This window comes from Lycorma delicatula, chromosome 6 (assembly GCF_047948215.1).
Source record: "Lycorma delicatula isolate Av1 chromosome 6, ASM4794821v1, whole genome shotgun sequence".
NCBI classification, from domain to species: domain Eukaryota; kingdom Metazoa; phylum Arthropoda; class Insecta; order Hemiptera; family Fulgoridae; genus Lycorma; species Lycorma delicatula.
In genome coordinates this window covers 162,715,322-162,736,815 of record NC_134460.1, presented here as the reverse complement: position 1 = coordinate 162,736,815, position 21,494 = coordinate 162,715,322, and the positions used below count along the sequence as shown (strand labels likewise).

The 21,494-nt window shown below is 32.2% G+C and overlaps 1 protein-coding gene across 16 annotated transcripts in view; it reads right to left on the bottom strand.

The window, feature by feature from the left end:
* Positions 1–21,494, bottom strand: part of LOC142326441 (uncharacterized) — a 373,983-nt gene that overhangs the window by 74,556 nt on the left and 277,933 nt on the right. For 4 of the 16 annotated variants that reach the window (XM_075368947.1, XM_075368948.1, XM_075368949.1 and 1 more), the window contains exon 1: positions 4,168–4,292. The exons of 8 other annotated variants lie outside the window; for them this stretch is intronic. In XM_075368947.1, coding sequence (XP_075225062.1) covers positions 4,168–4,206 — 39 coding nt within the window. In that variant the 5' untranslated portion in view covers positions 4,207–4,292. Of the gene's footprint in view, positions 1–4,167; positions 4,293–5,528; positions 5,586–21,494 lie in introns of those variants that run through there. 4 more of the 16 variants (XM_075368942.1, XM_075368943.1, XM_075368956.1 and 1 more) reach the window with 3 other exon arrangements.

The window sequence follows — 21,494 nt, the reverse complement described above, 5'->3', positions numbered from 1 at the left end:
TCGGAATGGAATCAGCCAATATTCGAGTAGGTTTGAGATGAATTCAATACGTATGAGTGAATGTTGGCTTTATATCTCAACAATGGATGGACCGATTTGGATGAAATTTGGTACGAATACCTAATCACGATCGGTGAAGTTTGGCGAAGAAATAAAGACTTCACGGATCCCGTATCTCAAAATTTACTCTAAAGGTAGGTAATGTTTTGTTACATAATTTACGGCTAAAAAGACACTTTTTGATGGTATCAGGCTTACTCAAATCTCCACCATAAAGGGAAGGGGAACGACAAATATAAAGGTTAATTCTTTTTTCATTTCTGGACTCGTAGTCAAATTGTTGTACTACGTAGATAATTCCGTTAAATTAGTATGTACTTTTAATTATGTATTTAAGAAATTTCATTACGTGGGAAAATAAACCTATTTGTTTCTTTTTTTTGGTCGGTTATCTTTTAACTCTTCAGACTGGATTAATCGATTTATATGAAATAAGCTATATTAAAATACTTCTGAATATCGGTCATTAACGCTATTTAATTTTGGTTACAACTATCAAAAAGGGGAAGGGTCCTGGACATCACCGGTGAATTAAATATCGTTAGGGATGAATTTAAAGCTAGTCTTAACCGGGTACACAGATATTTTTTGCCATAATAGTTTTTTCGTAGAGGTAATAGTTATTCGTAGAAGGACGAGGATAGCACAGCGGGTACCAGAAACATACGAAGATACACTGACAAAGTTTCAAAGATGTAAATTTAGGACAAAGTAACAATTATTCCCTAGATCAAATAGGGAATGCAGAACGGACACAGATAGCTTTCGAAATCTTATCAACAACAATTTAAAGTGGATGTGCAAAGAGTAACGAATCGCCGGTTACGAAAAACAACGGTTAGGATAATCTCAAAAATACTTCCCAACGAGAAAAATTACCCCCCTCACCGTATGTAATTTAAAAAATAAAATCTACCGAAAGTTGTCAAATTAATAACCGATATTTTCGTACAAGCACAAGAAAAGCAACGGATGAATAATGAATTATTATTGGACCGAATTAAAATGCGTCTGGGAGCGTCGACCAGGCGCTTGATTACAAACCCCTTCTTTACTTGTAACGGACAGTTTTAGGGGACTTTCGACATTAATCAGAGACCGATTGCTGGAAAGTGTGATCAGTTTTCCTGGCGGAATGACATCTATTCTTTAACCTCTACATCACCCGGTAAAATTAAAAAAACCGTCTCTGACACAGATTTCCGCGTTGAATACTGCAGCTGATACCAGATGATTTAACAAAAATAAAAAAACCCGATCAAGAAATTTTGTATTTCAAACCCCCTCGAAAGTAAGAATAATTATTTGTAGTTAATCGATTACGAAGAAATCAATTCTACGGATGACGGAAACTAGAGCGGTGATGACAATAATTGAGGTAAACAGCTACTACAATTTCTATGCTTTTAATTAAATATTTTCAGTACAGGCTGATATACTGACATTATGCAAAGAACAAACGCAATTATAAGTTCAATCTTCAACGGTGATTTTCTTAACAAAATGCAAAAAAGTAACGTAAAACTTTTTTTTACTTTTTTTAATTTTCCAAACCTGGGTGCACGTCTTACACGGCTATGCCTGGTATACTGATAACACAGTACGTGTAGCATATTAATACAAATTTTTCTTTACATAAAGTTCAGCAAAATTATTATTTAAGCTGTTTTTTAATGTGTTCAACATAAAATAATATTTATTACTGACGTGGAAGGTTTAAATTAATTTCAAGGTTAGAAAAGAATAACCGAGTACCAATGAGGTCAAGGACTTTCGATGAGTGTATACATGGCATATTATTACTTAACATTACTTATATAGACAGTATTGTGTATTATAATGCACAGGAATATTTAACGAACATTATTGTTTCACGATTCGTATTATGATTTTACCAATTATAGAAAACTTTATCGAGTTTTTAACATAGAAAAATTTAATCATCGTAAATTCTTGTACGATAATAAAAGAAAAAAATACATAAAAAAATTAAAGTACCACTCTTAAATTAAACGCACTAAAAGGTAAAAGATAATTTTAGGACGGTACCTCAGAATGGATTTGACAACAAGCTTTGATGGTGATATGTAAGCATATGAAAGTCATAGCTTCAAATTAAAAATGTTAAAATAATTTGTTACCTTTTAATGCGTTTAATTTAAGAGTGCTGTTTAAATATTTTTTTACATATTTCTTATTTTTTACTTTTTAGTGCATTTAATATAAGAATGGTTTTTTAAAAAAGTATTTTTTATTTTCTACTTTTTAGTCTTTATAAGTTTATACTTTACAGCTGCGCTAGCGTACAGGTTTGAGCGTATTTAGCGAAAGATCAGATGGGTACGTTTTACGACGGATGAGTCCAATTTAATCGAGTAAAATTTAATTTCCGGATAACCAAGATCCAGTCGATCGAGAGTGTACCTGATGCATTAAAAAGTTAGCGTTGGACCTGTTGATACATAAGCCGTTTGAATCGTGAAAATCGGACGAGCGGTTGCCGAGATATTATGGTGACACTCCATCGCATCCCCTCCACAATTTCCGAACGGACACTTGAAAATATTATCCGACGGATATCGCTGGGAGCGGATGGTATATAGGCGACTGAGTCGAAAAAATCTTTAAGAGCGGTAGCACAGACCATTTTCGAGATATTTGCGATTTTCGTCAGAAAATTCGGATCCGGCTAAAGAGTACTAAATTTTCCCAAAACTTCGGTCCCTACTGAAAAAGAATTTCTAGCAGCAACTGTATACCCAAATTTACTAATTTAATTTATTTACTAATTTAATTTAGCTTGATGATATCGTCACATAAGCTTGTAGCTTGTACGTGGGATATGGAAATGTAGCGTATGAAAAATCCCATGTCTGACCGGGATTCGAACCCAGGACCTCCGGATGAAAGGCCGAGATGCTACCACTCGCGCCACGGAGACCGGCGCGAGCATAATATATTTCTCACTTGTTTATAAAACTAATAGCGTGTTATCATTAGTTCCAGACGGTTGTTATAGTAAATAGAGCCGTACGTTTTGGTAAAATTATGTATTTCAAACGCGTGCGAATTTTTGATTCAAATTAACCGAAACAGAATACTTTCACTAAGAAAATACGTATGTAAACGAGGTTGTATAAGTTCAAGAGGCATTTTTTTCACTTACAACTTAGGGGCAACTTAGCAACTTGAAAAATGTTGCTAAAATGTGTTGCCGTCAGGAGCAAACCTGTATGCAAAATTTCAGAGCGAATGGACAACCGGAAGTGCTTCAACATTCGACTGCTTGGTTCCGTACCATGAATGTCACATACATAATCCAAGAGCGAGTTAATGTAAGAGTGATAAATAAATAAAAGCGGTAAAAATACATTACATTTATTACAAAAAAAATATAGATATATTTTATAGAAACTGTATGCAATAAAGAAATATTTTCCATAAATTTCATAAGTTTTTTTTTCTGTTTATTAGTTAAGAAACGATGAACGGGTAAATACACTTATTAATTAATTAGGTTAACATTAAATACGGGTGAAAATCGAGGGAATGTTCCCCGTTTAAAGTTCTTCATAGCGTTTCTAGTTAAGAGATTCCGATGTGACACACTTAAAATAAATAATCGTTATTCAACGCGATTTAATAATATTTAGTTTTTTTTAAGTCTAAGTAGCATATCAAAGCTACTTAGACTTAAAGACGGAAATAAGTTGTGTACAACTTATTTCCGTCTAAGGAGATTAAAATAGCATAGTGTATATATGTATATATACACACTATTTTAAATTCTTATGATGAGGCCCCAGACTTATAGGAAGCTGTCCTCTGTATCTTTCTCATGCATAGGGTTTTTTTTTTAATTCAGATGAAAACATTTTTATCGATCACTTTGTACTTATGATCGGTTTTCATATATAGAACCATGTATATATATATATATATATATATATAAAAGCCTAATGTAAAGAAATATATGAAAATTTAGTAGTTTTCAATTCCGTCAGTAATTTAAAAGGATTTTATAATTTTTAATTTTATTTTCTAATTACATTACAGAAAGATAAGCTTCAAGCATTTTAGCACAATTTAATACTATATCGTGGATACCGGTGTTCTTTGGCGGTTGGGTTTCAATTTACCACGCATCTCAGGAACGGTCGAACTAAGACTGTACAAGACTACACTTCATTCATCCTCTGAAGTAAGACCTGAACGGTAATTCCCAGAGGCTAAACAGGAAAAAAGAGAGAGTACAATTTAATAATCGGCTTAATCCGTCCAAAACACTGTTAATAAAAAAAAATACCGTTAATTGAACCCAAACAATATAATTACCCTAACGATATATGAAAAATATTAGGCCGATCATCACTCCACAATTAACTCAACCAGGCCTACGACGCAATGAAATACTTATACCGATTCTGCGATGTCGCCATTTTTTAATAAAATTCTTAAATATACGAGTATATCACGCAATAAGCAAATACTTAATTTAGCATTGAATAACGACTATTCATTTTACTATGATCAGAAAAATAATAAACAACATAATTCTTAAACAAAAAAAAAGAAAATGTAATGTCTTCTATATTAACGAACAATTAGTTGTTTTTTTTTCTTAAAGGTCGTATTATTATTACTATAACAAGTTTAAATTGAAATGTATCTAGCACTATTTAGGTTAAATTATATAGAGTAATCATTATTTATCATTATCATTGAGAGGTTTAATTATACATTCAAGTATAAACAAATTAAAAGCTGTATCTCATTTATAAAGTAACTATAAAAAAAAATAATGACAGCGATGATATTTTTGAATTTTATCCGGAACTTGTGATGAACGGAAAATGTAATCCTTCATTCGGTGATATTAATAACTACTAACAACAACCTCATGATTTTAACTAATTTATTATTTAAAAAAATATTTTTTCGGAAACATCACTCAATTGACTGGTTTAATGTTATTCTTCATTCTTTTTTGTTCAGGGCCTGAACAAAATTTCTGATTTCATACACGCTTAGTAAAAAACATTATTACTTCTTAAAGAAAAGATGATATTTAACGATATTAGAATAAGAATTCCCTTAAAAGAAAAGCTACATTTAATTCAGTCAGATACTCTATAACGGGCTCTAAATAGAACATACTTACTTTTCCTGTTTAGGCTCCGGGATTTACCGTTCAAGTATTACTTCAGAGGATGATGTGTTTGTGAGGACTAACGACCACTTTAAACCGATTCGATACTTCTTTCTTTTTCCTGTTTAGCCTCCGGTAATTACCGTTCAGATAATACTTCAGAGGATAAATGAGAATGATATGTACGAGTGTAAATGAAGTGTATTCTTGTACAATCTCAGGTCGACCGTTCCTGAAATATGCGGTTAATTGAAACTCAACCGCCAAAGAACAACGGTATCCACGATCTGGTATTCAAAACCGTAAGAAAGTAACTGACCTTACTAGGACTTGAACGCTGAAACTCTCGAGACTTCCAAATCAGTTGATTTGGGAAGACGCGTTCACCACTAGACCAGCCAGGTGGTTTCTAAATAGAATTTAAAATTAATAAAACTTCAATATTAAATAATAATGGAAAACATGAATCGATAAGGTGTTAACATGAATAACACAAGCGTTAGCAGTTCCTTTCTTTAAATTAGAATGAATATGAAAATTAAATGAGATCAGAAAAGGACGATGAAGGAGAGTCAGAAGAAACGGATTTGCAGTTGTATCACGGTTAATTTGAGTAATTACTTTTTGGTTATAGTTCATTATTTTATGAAGAAAAACAATCGGATAAAAAATATATTATTAATATATACCTCCCATATATATCGATTAAAGAAATAAATATATATTACAAGTACAAATAATAAATATATAATGTAACACGTATATACCTAGCCATCACGAGACGTAAACTAACGAATGGGGATTTTCCGCTAGTGATCGGTACATTCAGGTGCTAAGCTAAGGGGACGGACACACTCCCAGACAGACAGACAGACACATGCAAATGCCCTTTAGAAGTAGGATAACAAGTACATCTTACCTCCTTCGTTATCTGCAATATTAATTCCGATCTTTGTCTTTCTCTAATGTTTTACTCTACATATATCCCTTTGTCGCCAAATACTATAAAGTATACTGAGCTATATAACTTGGTGGGTTATTTTGCCGTGTTACTGTCATTAAAAAAAATTGTACAAAAGATTTTTTTTTAATCATTAGTCATCAATATTTTCAGCGTAAAATGTATACACAATGCTACGTGTCATTATCCGTTTTTACGTGCTTTTCTTTAACAGACAATAATTCAGCCGTGTCTTCAAATCTTTCAATCTTAATTAAACTCATTTGCTGACGTCACTAAAATTGTGTAATTTCCACATCGACGTAAAATACAAAATAACGGGTAAATAATAATATATGACGGGTAAAAATACAATATACCTTGTTAATTTCATATATTTTACTTTTTTTTTTGTCTTCAGTCATTTGACTAGTTTGATGCAGCTCTCTAAAATTCCCTATCTAGTGCTAGTCGTTTCATTTATATATATAAATGAACTTAACATTTTTATATATATAGATATACAGTTGAAGTAGGGACTTCAAAAAAATCAAACGATAACACTTTTTTTGACTGACAGCAATAATTTCCCTTTTTATAGACAACTTTAAACATCTGCGAAAATAAAAACAAAAATTAAATTCTTTAGGTTGTTCGTTTACTCATGTTTTGTCATTTATAATGTTGACGAATATTTATATATTACAATTTACTGGAATACAAATGTATAAAAAAGTACATTTTCTCCAAGAAAGAAGTTCTAGAACCTGTGTGTGACCTTTGTAGTTTAAAAAGCAGTCGAATCAGTAGTTAATACGAGTATCCTGTATAAATTACTACATGTTTATTAACGTTATTAATTTTTATAATATAATAAAATTAGGTTCGAGTAATTAATTTAGTTTGGTGAAACGGTTTTCTAATTTCTATTTTGCTATTGGTGTCTAACTAACATTTATCAATTGATAAATTGAATACATCGAATCGATTTAAATAGAAAAGTTTTAATATATAACATTATACATCGATCACATATAGAAAAATCTTTATATGAATAAAATTTAGTTGTACTTTTTAGGAGAGTAGTTTTCAGTAGAGGAAAATCGCTTAGCGATAAATGATTACTCTAACCGATTAACGGGGTAAAGAACTCTCCTTCTATTACGTGAGAGGAGTATACGAGAGATCATCTCTAACGTAAAGACCGTTTCATTGTGAAAAACTTTATAAATATTTTTTATTTCTCAGATACCTTACACTATTTCTCTGTATATTCGCCTCAAGAATTAAGACATTTACCGTAGCGATAGACCAGCTTCAATATAACCCCGTCGTATTTTTCTGCCGCCAGTCAATTTAGCCACTGATTAACAGCATTTTTAAGTTCGTCACCTACGAATAGCTTACCGCTCAAAAAATTCTTTCAATTTCCCAAACAAATGGTAATCAGGAGCTAAGTCCGGGACTATATGATGGGTGATCGTAAATTTCCCATCCAAATATTCTTAGTAAATCACGTGTCGGACCCGCAACATGTGGACCTGCGTTATCGCGCAGCAGGATGGCGCCGTCGGTCAGCCGCCCGCGTCGCCGATTTTGAATGGCGCGCCGTAACTTACGTAGAGTTTCGCAGTAGGCTTCTTCATTTATAGTTGTCCTACGAGGCATGAAATAAACTCCGGTATGCCAAATCGATCCCAAAACACTGTCGCCATCACTTTGCGTCCAAACGGCTGTGGCTTGGACCTATGTCGGTCTGGTTGGTGATTGAGGATAACGCCATTCTCTTGACTGTCGTTTTCTCTCTGGCGTGTAATACGAAATCCATGTTTCATCGCCGGTAACGATTGAATTAAGGAACTCATCACCTTTTTCGGCGTAGCGCATCAAAAATTCTAAAGTAGATCCTATTCGGATTTTTTGTGAGGCTCCATTAAGACGTGCGAATTTGAGTACATTTTTTTCGTCGTTGAGCGGCGATCTTTTCTGTTTGATCATCGACGCGTTTCAACAAGTCCTGGGTGATTATCGAGGGCTTCTCCGAACGTTCTTTATCGTGGACATTAATTCTGTTATTTCTAAACCTTTTACACAATTTTCGGATGTTTCTTACATTACGTTGTCACCGTACACAGCAACCAACTGCCTATGAATTTCAGCCGGTCTGACGTTTTGACGGTTTAAAAATCGTATGATACCACGCGTTTCACAGTCGGCGCCAACATCGATGTTCCTATTCATTTTATAACGTAATAACTCTCACGTAATCAAAGTTACTACAATGCGACAACTTACAGGTAACAAAGCAGTGTGTACATGACTAGCGTGGTCATGAACGATACAGGTTCGCCAACCTTAACGAGAGAAATTTCCCAGCGATTTTTTATTTAGAGATATCCCTCGTAATTTTATTTAATTTACCTCGAAAATGCCGACTGGCAGCGTCTTTACCTTTCTTCCGGAGATCCCAGAAGAAAGAACTTTCTTATGAAATCTACCTAATAGAAAAATAGACACCTTTATAATATTATTTTGTTAAAAACAAAATTATCTTCTATTAATGTTCACTGAGTAATCCATTTTTTAATTTTTTTTATTGGTCAAAGAGAGAAAGACGTAGATAAAAAGTTATAATTTTAATAAATAAGAAGTTTTAATGTTTTGTTAGAACTGGTCAGACAACACTCCTATTAAGCAATTGAATCAAACATTCGAAAAAGGTTTTTTTTTTTAAATTGTATGACAGTCTTTCAAAACAAGCCGTACTCTATGGTGCTTAACGCTCAAGTTTTTGGTGCTTATAAGAGTTTTTGAAAAGAAATTAGGACTAGGTAAACTTCAAAAGTCATTTAGAAGTTAAAGATTGATATTTATGGAAAAATGTTTTGGACAAGACTTACATATCTCTGTTCCTAGAATTCATATTCGCGGTTAAAACATGTTACCCATTTAAAAAATAATAACTTCCGGTCGAAACCGGAAGTTGATAAAAGCTAGAGCGCGCCTCCGAGTTGATCAATTTTTTTTGCATTTTCCAGAAATATCAGTTCCTTCAATTGTAGAAGGAACATATAAATATTTTCAAAATTACTAATTTTCTCTCAGGTAGCACTTTCTTAGTGAGAAAAATTAATGTTGTAAAGTTACTTCACCTAGTCTGAAACGATATTAGAAAAGATCGTTTATTATATTTTACATATATATGAAAAAATTATTTATTTAAACGGCTAAAAACGTTATGTAAAAAAGATAAATCAATACTGTTACACAAGTTGTAAGTGCTGATTAAGCTTCTTCTCAATAAAAATCCATGGTCCTGTTATTGTACGGAAATAAATCGGTTCCAGTTTTAAACCGAAATTACAATTAAATTGTTAACTAAACTCTATCGGTCAAAATACACACTTTTTTTTCTGTTTAGCTTCCGAAACCACCGTAAGGTATTACTTCAGAGGATGATATATATGAATGTAAATAAAGTGTAATCTAGTACGGTCTCAGGTTGACACTTCCTAACACGTGTGGTTAATTGAAACCCAGCCATCAAAGAACACCCGTATCCACGATCTAGTATTCAAATCCGTATAAAAGTAACTGCCTTTACTAGGATTTTAACCTTAGAACTCTTTGACTTCAAAATTAGTTGATTTGCGATGACGAGTTCATCATTAGACGAACCCGGTGGGTTAAAATACATCTAATTAGGTTATTTCATCTAGCCCACCGGGTTGGTCTAGTTGTGAACGCGCCTTCCCAAATCAGCTGATTTGGAAGTCGAGAGTTCCAGCGTTCAAGTCCTAGTAGTTATTTTTACACGGATTTGAATACTAGACCGGATACCGGTGTTCTTTGGTGGTTGGGTTTCAATTAACCACACAACTCAGGAACGGTCGAACTGAGACCTCACAAGACTACACTTCATTTAAACTCATCATTCATATCATCCTCTGAAGTAATATCTGGACGGTAATTCCAGGAAGCTAAAAAGGAAAAAGAGAGACGTTATATCATCTGTATTATATTAAAAACGAGGAGGAAATAATTCCTAACTATTTAGCTCAAAATTAATTTTTACTTTTCCAAAAATAACCGTAACATAAAGTACGGTGATCGTGAAATATTTTGGATGTGGGGTTTCTTAGTGTAAATCTCGATATTTCATGTCTTACCTTTAACCGAAAACCACAAAAAAATCATGGAAAATTAAGGGAGGATGTATATATATATGTAGGGCTGTACTGCAGACTGCCTGAACATGACAAATTGAATATTTTTACATGTGGGGCATTGACGCTATTAATTTTTGAACTCAATCAGACAAGGCAGTAGGGCATTTACTGCCTCGCATTCATTTCATTTAAATTAGAAATTTCAGCTTTTGTGAAGGCATCCTATAGGATCTTGAAATCGATAGGAGTTAGGGATGACGATATAATTAGCTTAATTATTTTTCAAGATTTTCTTTACTTAAATTTATTATTATTTTTTTTTTAATGAAATATTTATATTTTTAATAAAAGTAGTTGTAAAATCAACCGATTACCATAATTAATTTCAGCATTAATTATGGTAATCAGTTGCATAAATAATCATCTAAAAATGAACATGAATAAACAGGATAAATAAAATTAATACATTAAAGATGAATACTGCAATAATAGTAAATTATCCAATGAAATAAATGACGTAAGAACATCGCCGCCAACTTAAAATTTAAATGAATACAATACGGCGTAGTACTAGATGTAGGATGAATTGTTGCCCACGTTAACATACGTTCTATTATTTATTACTATTAATAAATATTATTTAAATATAGGTCAGTATAATATTAGTCTATTATTGAAAATATTATAATAAATTATCACCGCTTGCACCACTTCCCTCTTCATTAGGAATTACGAACGTAAACTAATATCATCATGTAAAAATGACTTAATGAATTATTTATTATACTCCATGTGTCCATAAACATAAATTTGTTTTAAATTACAATACGTGACTAGAAATCATAATAAAATTTGAATGGAAGTAATTTTCTCTATAAGAAGCGTTTTGATTCTATATAACGATATTAAATTGTATTATAACACTTGGCAAATAGTTTTCTCTTCTCCGCCTGTCACAGGACATGGTTACAAATAAAAAATGATCGCATATAAAAATTTCTGTAACAATAATTATTTTAATAAAAATGTTGTCATTTTTAATAAATTACCTGACCATTTAAAAAATTATTCCATTAATTTATTTAAATATAATTAAAACATTTTTTTTTTAGAAACAATACTACTCTGCCGTTCAGTTTTTAAATTCTGGTAATACTAATTAATCAGCTGATTTGGAAATCGAGAGTTACAGCGTTCAAGTCCTAGTAAACTCAGTTATTTTTTCACGGATTTGAATACTAGATCGTGGATGCCGGTGTTCTTTGGTGGTTGGGTTTCAATTAACCACACATCTCAGGAATGGTCGAATTGGTACTGCACAAAACCACAATTCATTTGCACTCATACACATCATCCTATGAAGTAATACCTGAACGGTAATTACCACATGCTAAACAGGAAAATAATTTGGACACTACATTGCTTAAAATTTTTTTGTGGTATCTATATAGGCATTTTATAATAGTTATCCACAGATTTTACCACCTACAGTCCTTTATTTACGGGAAGCGATAAAAAGTTCTATTTACAAAGGAAATTTTCATACCCTAAAATAGCATTAATGAATTTATAAATGCGATTATTCCTTTGGTGCTTCAGCATGTGTTTTTGGTGTTCAAGCATGTTTGGATGCGAATGATGGCCATATTGAAAGGATTTCCTTTAAATTCAATTCATTGTAGTATTATTTCTGTTTCTATCATGGTTTTTTTGTAATTTAATTAATTAAATAGCTGTAAACATCGGTGTAGTTTAATTTGGAACACCTGATACAATTAAATAAAATGTTTTATAAATTTTCTTGTGATTTTTTTTAAGATAGTAAAATTAAACAAAATAAAAATAAAATAGAGCAAATGGGCGGTAACAAAATACTAATGTTGGTGAATTGAATTTACGTAAATTTTTAAATAGTATAATTAATTTTAATTATAACTAATTATTTTCAACGGCCTCAGCCTTCTTTGACACAGTTAATATCGAAATAAGACAATTTTGTGTAATTAAAAAAAAATAAAGAAAAATAATTTATGTAAATTTCACTTTAGGTAATGTTGTTTAATCTCAATAAGTTTTGCCAGCATACACATATTACCGAATTAGTTTTTAAAAAAACTTATTGATTTTTCATTCACTTTGTACGGGCATCGGATGCAGATTTAATTGAAGTTAACATGTCTCACTGGCTCTAGACTTAAATAATTTTAACACGATATCAGAATCCCGGAAAAAATTATATTTTTGGATTATGAAATTTAAGTTCTAAATATTAAAAATTCAAAACTTGTATCTCTTTTGGTTCATAGTATGTAAAAGAACCGGAAAATAAGAAGAATCATATCTCGTTGTACAGTTTAATTTAATTAAAGTACAGAATAAAATTAGTTTACAATGAATGAAAAGCACAAAGATCAAATAGCGTCGTCATAATCAATTTTTGAGAATAATTATATCGTTATATTAAATTCGCGACAGATATTTAGAAAACGCACCAAATTCGTTGAATTCAAACTCTTTTCACAACTAAGAGTAAAAAAATTCAAATATTTAAAAGAAGCGATTCAACAAAATGACTTCGAAAATGAGACGACGAAACACGAAAGAATCGAGAATCAGGAAAAAGCATACGTAATAATTAAAGAAATTAATAAAAGTGTCTCCAAATACATAAAAGTAAATCAAAATAACAGTAATTTTAAATCCGAAAGTTTTTACACAAGGGAATGTTTAAATGTAAACAATAAAAGGAAACTAGAAAAAAAGAATGAAAAATTCTATGACTCGCAAAACTGAAGAAAACTGGAAGAATAAAAAATAATATCGAAAAAAAAAAGAAAACTTTCCTTACCGATAAGAAAGGAAAAAAAGATTAATGTTTCTTTCAAGAATAAACAAAAATAGTACAACAAAGAAAACATTCATTTAAATTCTTAAAAACAGAAAAGTTAATTTTACTTGTTTCTCGGAAGTTAGAAGATTTAAAAAGAAAAACAAATCTTTGAAGAGAATGTAGGAAAATTTCTATAAAAACTTCCGAAAATTAGATGGTTTCCAAGCTCAATATAAAAAAATCCTCGAATTAAGATGTAATTATCTGATGAAAAAGGAAGAAAAGAACAAAGTAAAATGATGAAGGAATATTGTATAAAAGTTCTAACGGAGACCATAGTGAACATTTCGCAAAAAAGTTAGATAAATTTAATCACAATAATGAATGAAAAAATCTGATCTGGACACTACATGCCTTCCTTGTATGCCTGTTAAATTACATATACACATTTTTTTTTTTAAATGAAAAGAACATTAAATTTTATTTCATTAATAACTTTTGATATGTTTTCAATTTTTTTATTATTATTGAATAATTATTATTTATCGTAATTTTTTTGTAATAAATCAAAATATCTAAATTAAAAAAAAAAGTTAAAAAAAAATGAAGTCTGATTCGAACTGATATGTTTTCCCCTTGTAAGATCCAAATATTTCATTAAGTTATTTGGCTATAACTATGAAATAAATGAAAATAAGTACCGCTTACGATATATTGTTAAAAAGCTCTCGATGAGGGCTATTACTGAAGTTAAGAAAAAGTTCAAAATCCAAGGTTTTTGGATTTTGGACACTTTAGGGTCCAGTCGATTACAATCAAAAGGGGAGGTGCACAACTAGATGTTATAACAGTCCTAAATACAGAATTTCAACATTCTACGGCTAATCGTTTTTGAGTTATGCGAGATACATACGTACGTACAGGCATCACACTGAAATTAGTCAAAATGGATTCAGGGATGGTCAAATGGATATTTCCGTTGAAATCTGAAAACTGAAATTTTTCGCGATCACTATACTTCCTTTGCTTCGTACAAGGAAGTAAAAAAGATTCTTCTAAATATGTAATGGAATAGCGATAAACCACAGTGGCGCACAGAAACGGGAAAATTTTAAATAATTAGAAAAAATTAAGTAAAGTTACCAACCTTTATTTGATGTTGAAAATATATTCTACAAGAGTGGAAATTTCAATATACAATACTTTTTTTAAATTACTTCACTTAAGTGCTGTCCATTTTTACGTAAACATTTAGTAAGACGATTCTGAAAATTTTACATAGCACGTCGCAATGTGTTCTCCGGAATGTTGGCGAATTCCTCTTCAATTTGTGTTTTGAGCTGAGCAAGGTTTTTTGGTCTAGTTTGGTACACAACGCTCTTCAGATGTTCTCGTAAAATGAAGTCGCAGACTGAAAGGACTGGAGACCGGAGCGATGTTAGCAGTCCTTGAAATTATGCGATCCCAAAAAAAGTCTCACTATTGCCATAGATTGTCGGGCAGTGTGCGAGGTTGCTCTACCAATCGAAACCAGGTATACTGAAGGTCAGGATTTGGAAGAGAATAGAGCCTAGGAACAAAAAAAATGTCGCCATAACGTTGAGACGTCGCAATGGCAGCAGAGCCCCCTTCATCTTCAAAGAAGTAAGGGCCTATCACCCCACGACACGAAACTGCACACCGTACAGTAAGTTTAGCACTGTGTAACGGACGCTTGTAAAGCTGAGCAGGGATTGATTGTGCCAGTGACGTTAGTTCTGCTTATTCACGTAAATAAAGCTTAAGTAATGATGAGCTTCATCAGACATCTAAAGATTTTCAATAAAATTCTCATCGATTTTAGACGACGGTTTTTCTCAAAATTGCAAACGCAATACACCATCGTTAGGTTTCAGTTTTTGGACGATCTGAAGCTTGTAAGGATGAAATTTCGGGTTATGGAGTTTTCTTGCACGCTCCAACGTCCGAGTTGCAATGACGAGGAATTTTTCCGCACCGAACTCAAAGGTATCCTATAGTACTCCTCGATTAGAAATCTTTTAAAAAAAATATAGTTTTAAGACAGGAGCATTTGCTTTTTACTTCCTTGTACGAAGTAAAGGAAGTATTGTGATCGCGAAAAATTTCGGTTTTCAGATTTCAACGGAAATATCCATTTGACCATCCCTGAATCCATTTTGACTAGTTTAGGCGTGACGTTTGTACGTGCGTACGTATGAGTCTCGCATAACTCAAAAACAATTGGCCATAGCATGTTGAAATTAAGGTTCAGGACTGTTGTAACATGTAGTTGTCACCTCTCCTTTTGATTGCAATAAACTAAACCTAAAATATCAACCAAAAAAAAAACAAATTAAAAAAAAAATTGAATTTTGGACTTTAGCCTGTATTGAAAGCTTTTCAACGATATATCAAAAGCGGAACTTATTTTCATCGGTTCTAGAGTTATAGTTAACTAAAATTTTAATTAATCAAATATTAGGATCTTCAAGGGTAGGCACATCGCTTCGAATCAGACTTCATCTCCTTTTTTTTAAATTTTATTTTTTTAACTTTTTTTATTTGATCTAAATATATTGATTTATTAATAATTATTAACCCATTGTTCTTAACAATTTCTTCCTCTTCATACTCATCTTCGAGATATATTTCTTCACGTTATGTTTCTTTTTCATTTTTGATTATTCACCAAATAATCCAATAACTGGATATTTTACCCCGTAAGGTCGAAATTTACATTTGTAACCGGTATACTGGAGTTCACTAAACGGAATAGTTTAATTATTAACTTTTATTTGTACTACAAACCGGAAATCTGAAACTTTTGTTAATTAGCAACTTACGAAGATACGAATAATACTGATCTAGTGATAAGGGTAATTTTATTCTATCCAATATTTCATGCAAGATTGTTGAATTAATCATTTATAAATATTTGATGTTAATAAAAAGTAATATTTCAGCAACCGAGTAACTGTCCACTTTATTAAAGAATTGGAAGATAGTATCTCATTTTCAAATGAAATAAGAAGTGCGGAAAAATGTGTATATGTAATTTAATAGGCGTACAAAGAAGTCATGTAGTGTCCAATCAGATTTTTTTTAGTGTTTTACTATTGTTATTAAGAAGTCTTGGAAACCACTCTCAAAATTAACTGTGAAAAAAAATTAGATTGCAGCCATTTTAGTTAGATTAACCACCTTAAAACATGTTCACGTCAAAAACTTTGTTTATTAATGGCCTTTTAGAATAAAGAATCATAACTATGTCCTTTTCGTTTATTTTTTGAATAGCATTTCCCCCTTAGCGGATTGGAATGTGGTGGTCTCATATCGAAACAAACAGAAAGTTTCTACTTTTTGTTTACATATTTAAGAATGTAAACAGAAAGTTTCTACTTTTTGTTTACATAGTTAAGAATGTTTGTTAAATTTCATGTAACTAAGGAAAAACGTTGAAAAGTTATTTAAGGGATCCCTTAATCGTTAACACTTTGTATTTATAATGACGTAATTTAATTTAATTTTATAATTTCGTTCTTTTTTACATACAAAAAGAATAACAACATAAAGGTCTGGTTTAATGGTGATTCAGAAATTGGCTCGATAGCCATACAAACTTTTAGCCAAATGTAATTTTAAGTTACGTCAAATATTATAACATAAAATGAGATTTTCTTAAATAAATAAATAAATAACAAATAAATTACTTTAAAAGTGTGCTGGGAATAATAAATATAATAGTTATAACAACAAACATTAGCTCGGTATACTGATTCACCGTTAAAATATTAATGAATACACAATTATAGTATCCAATGAAAACAATATAATCTAGTGTACGCGGAATGAAAGTGTTTATTTTAAATCAACTATTTCTGTTTAAAAATGCTGTGTAAAAAAAATGTTATTTTCCTAACGCAACTAGTAGAGGTGAATTGTTAAAAATTTATAATCGTCACCAATATTTTATATTTCTTGACGTCCCTAGTAAAATTTTACAATTTTTTCATTTATACTAAAGAACATGTAGTCTTTTATTTTGGTTTTACACATCACAAACAGTTAAATTTACAATCATGAAATTTGGGGAAAAAAACTTTTGAGTTTGACTTATCAAGTAATTTTTATAAACACAAGTATATAAACTATCAACCAGATTTTTATTTTTTTACGAATGAGGTATAACAGGATAGGAAATACTTTCCGTAGTTCTAAAACGGCTAAATCATCTCCTAGCCTGTTAAAATTACAATATTATAAATCTTTCCGTTTACAGTTTTTTAATACTCTATTGCCTTTAAAATGCCCTTTTTTTGTAAATGCAGCGTTATGTGGCTGGTGTCTGACGTTTCCTTTGTACATAGCATTTACATTTTAGTCGTTGAGATGGAGCCGTGGACGCTAGACCAACGCCTGTACGCGAATGACAGTTTTGTGCGAAATGACGAATCCGTAACTGTTGTTCAGCGAGATTTCCGCCGTCAGTTTAATATCCATCGTAATGCAAGCTTCCCTTCTCGTAACACAATATTGCAACGGGTAAACAACCTTCGAACAAGCGGTTCAATATTGAAGAAAAAACCACCGGGTCCCCGACGAACCGCTAGCACTCCGGATAACATCGAACGAGTAAGGGAAGCCGTTGTCAGAAGCCCACGCCGCTCTATTCAGAGGCATTCAACAGCGCTTCAAATGAGCACAAGTACGGTAAGACGAATTCTGCATACAGACCTGCATTTCCATCCTTACAAGATAGCCGTCGTGCAGCAGTTAAACGAGCAAGATTTCACGCAGCGATTACAATTTTGTCGACAAATGCTCACCGTTTTTGAAGAAAATGAAAATTTGTTATTGTTAATGAGTGACGAAGCCTATTTTCATCCGAATGGCTTCGTAAACAAACAGAATTGCCGGTATCGGGCAGAAAGAAACCCGCATCGGCTTCACGACAGACCACTTCATAGCCCAAAGGTGAGCGTCTGGTGTACAATAGGAAAGGTCGGTGTTATCGGACCGTATTTTTTTGAAGTAAATGACGCTGCCGTAACTGTAACAGCTGATCGTTACATTGCGATGTTGAATACGTTTTTCATCCTGAGTTACGACAGTTACGAAACCGGGGAATCGATTTTCAAAATGTGTTATTCCAGCAGGATGGTGCTACAGCGCACACAGCGAGGGCAACGATGGCTGTTCTCCGTAACTTGTTTCCGGAACGGATCGACATTCCTTGGCCCCCTCGGTCCCCCGACTTGAGTAGTTGTGATTTTTTTCTGCGGGGGTTTCTGAAATCGCGTGTGTACGGCGATAAATCGCGTACATTGGAGGACCTAAAGATCGCAATTCGTCATCACGTCACCCAGACATGCTGCAAAGAATTGAGGCCGGTTACCGTGAAAGGCTACAACAATGTATTGCCCAAAATGGACATCACTTGCCGGACATAATTTTTCGTTCACGAGTAAGTAACAAGTGCTTTGATTTAACAAGTGTTTCAGTAGCGATAAAACTTTTTTAAAGTAAATATTCAAATTTTTTATGATTATTTTAAAAGAATCCGGGTCCCGTGAATGATCCTGTGTGTGTGTGTGTGTATATATATATATATAAATAAAATATATTTTAGCTATATCTTGCTTCAGAAAATGAGTTAATAGGAGGTTTTTCATCTATATTTTCTACTTCAGCAGGCCTTCAAATCGATCAACAATTTTTTCGCCCATCCCACAGTAATGATCTATGCTAACAAAAACAATTTTTTTAATTTTTAATTAAAGTAGATCTCAAGTTACCCGTTACATTTAAAATGTAAAAATCTAATTTTTTGATAGTCCTTACTCTTTAATATTTCTTGAAAAAAAAAAATTATTTTCACCTCCTTCCTAGAATATTACAGCTTTATTTATTTATAATTATGGCTTTATTTTTTTAAACGATTCTAAAAAGTTTTTTAAAATTAATTATCACCACTTAGGGTTTATTACTCGTATTTTATTGAAAATTAACTTTACCCGAATGTTTCCACTTAAGTATGGGAGCCCGAAAAACGAAAAAAGGAAATTTTCAAGTTTCCAATTTTTAATTTTCAAAACGTATTATGATAAACAATAAAATAATATCCCTTCCCTGATGAGAATTCTAAAGTTCGAGTCCTCGTAAAGGTAGTTGCTTTTATGTGGATTCCGGTGTTCTTTAGCGGTTGGGTTTAAATTAACTCACGTCTCAGGAGTGGTAGACCTGAGTCTGCTCCAGACTACATGTTTACCGGAACATTTACACATATACTACAGTTACGTCAGGCCTGGCAAGCCGTCGACAATTGCAATTACCGCAGTAACAAAAAAAACCTAATAAAAAATTAACCAAAAAGAAGAAAACAATTATTTTATTATACGCGCACGCGCGCACACGCACACACACACACACACACACTCTCTCAAACCCGTCTAGCTGGAATATTGATTGGAGAAATATATATGCATACTGTTTACAAAGTGGTTTTAACCATGTATTATATAAAAAAGAGCTTCATAAATGGTTTCTGAGATACTAAACGGTAAACGGACTTGAAAAATTAAACAAAGGAGCGTTTGACTCATTAATTTAATATTATTCTATCACAGGCACGAGAGAAATGCTACGTGGTAGCGCAGCATCGTCCGGAAACCGGTCACAAAATCATTTTATTAATAACAATCAAAGTATTAAACAAAAACATTGCCGATAATAAACTGGAATTAATTTTTTGTTTAAACCTCCAGGACCACCGTTAGGTGCCGCTTCAGACGATGAAATTAATGATTTGTAACGTGTGTGAAAATGACCGGGATTCAAACCCGGGAGCTCCGGAGGAAAGGCCGAGATGCTACCGCTCGCACCACGGAGGTCGACTAGAAAAATTTTACATTTTAAAACAAAAAACGGGACCAATATGTAAAAACCTTTTAGTATTTTAAATTTATTAAAAATATTTTTTTTGGAAATTGTTATAAAATAAGAATAATAAACGATTATCCTCTCCATAAACAATTTGCTTGAAAAGAAGGATATACTCGTATATTTCATCGACTGGTTTAAGTTTCACGTTAGCTCCGTCTTTCTTGACATTAATTTTTATTCTATCAGTCGTATACGAGTGGCTAGTCGTTGTGGGCTATCCAGGTTGGAAGAGTCAATCGTTAAGAGTATTTTTAAACCCATCATTTACATTTTTAAACGGGATTGCCCACAAAACAAAGATAACAGTTTTCCATAATAATTAGTGAACAAAAAAAATTATTATCGTCTAATTTTTTATTATGTATTTATTATTTTTTTTAATTTATTATTTTCTCTAAGTTCTACTGGTGATCGTTATTTGACTATTGAAAATTTTTTAGATTTTAAATATATTCGGGACGGTATTGATGTACGGCAAACCTCAAATAGCACGTATTTCAACCGTTAAACATGGAAAAATTAAATTTAGCCTACGCTCCTACCACGAAACAATCTAGTATATCGCATACTTCCCACTAAACAGCCGGGAGGAAAACTCAAACATCTTTATAAATAAAATAAAAGGAATAAAAAGCTAATCGAATTTACTTGTATAGAAGAAATTATAATGGCAACTAAGCGACGCTTTATTTTAACGGACATTGGAAAAGTAAACATTTCGATTGAAAAAAAAAATAAAAAACATCGAGATAAGACGGCAGTAAACAAAATAGCGAACATTTAATATTATTACAGTTAGTTGCAAAAGTAGAATACAGTACATCTAAAGTAGTGTGAACATATATCGAACGATAAATCATTTTGAATCAGAAACATTTGTTAAATTTAATTTTTTATGTTCAATAGTAGGAAATTTATTTAACAGTTGCCGCACTTTAAGAACGTCCTGCAAATATATCAGACACAATAACTTCCTCCGTTTTTCAGACCTTCTTTTTTTACCTCCTTGTAAGAAGTAAATGAAATATTGTGATCGCGAAAAAATTTCGGTTTTCAGATTTCAACGGAAATATCCATTTTGACCATCCCTGACTCCATTTTGACTAGTTTCGCCGTGATGTCTCTACGTACGTATGTATCTCGCATAACTCAAACACGATTAGCCGTAGGATGATGAAATTTTGGATTTAGGACTGTTGTAACATCTAGTTGTGAACCTCCCTTTTTGATTGCAATCGATCGGGCCAAAAATGTGTATACAGTCAGACCTGTAAATAGATTTACATTTTGGACTTTTTCTTAACTGCAGAAATACGCCCTCATTTTTAAAACTTTTAAACGATATATCATATATGGTATTTATTTTCATCGGTTCCAGAGTTATAGCCAAATAAAATTTTAATT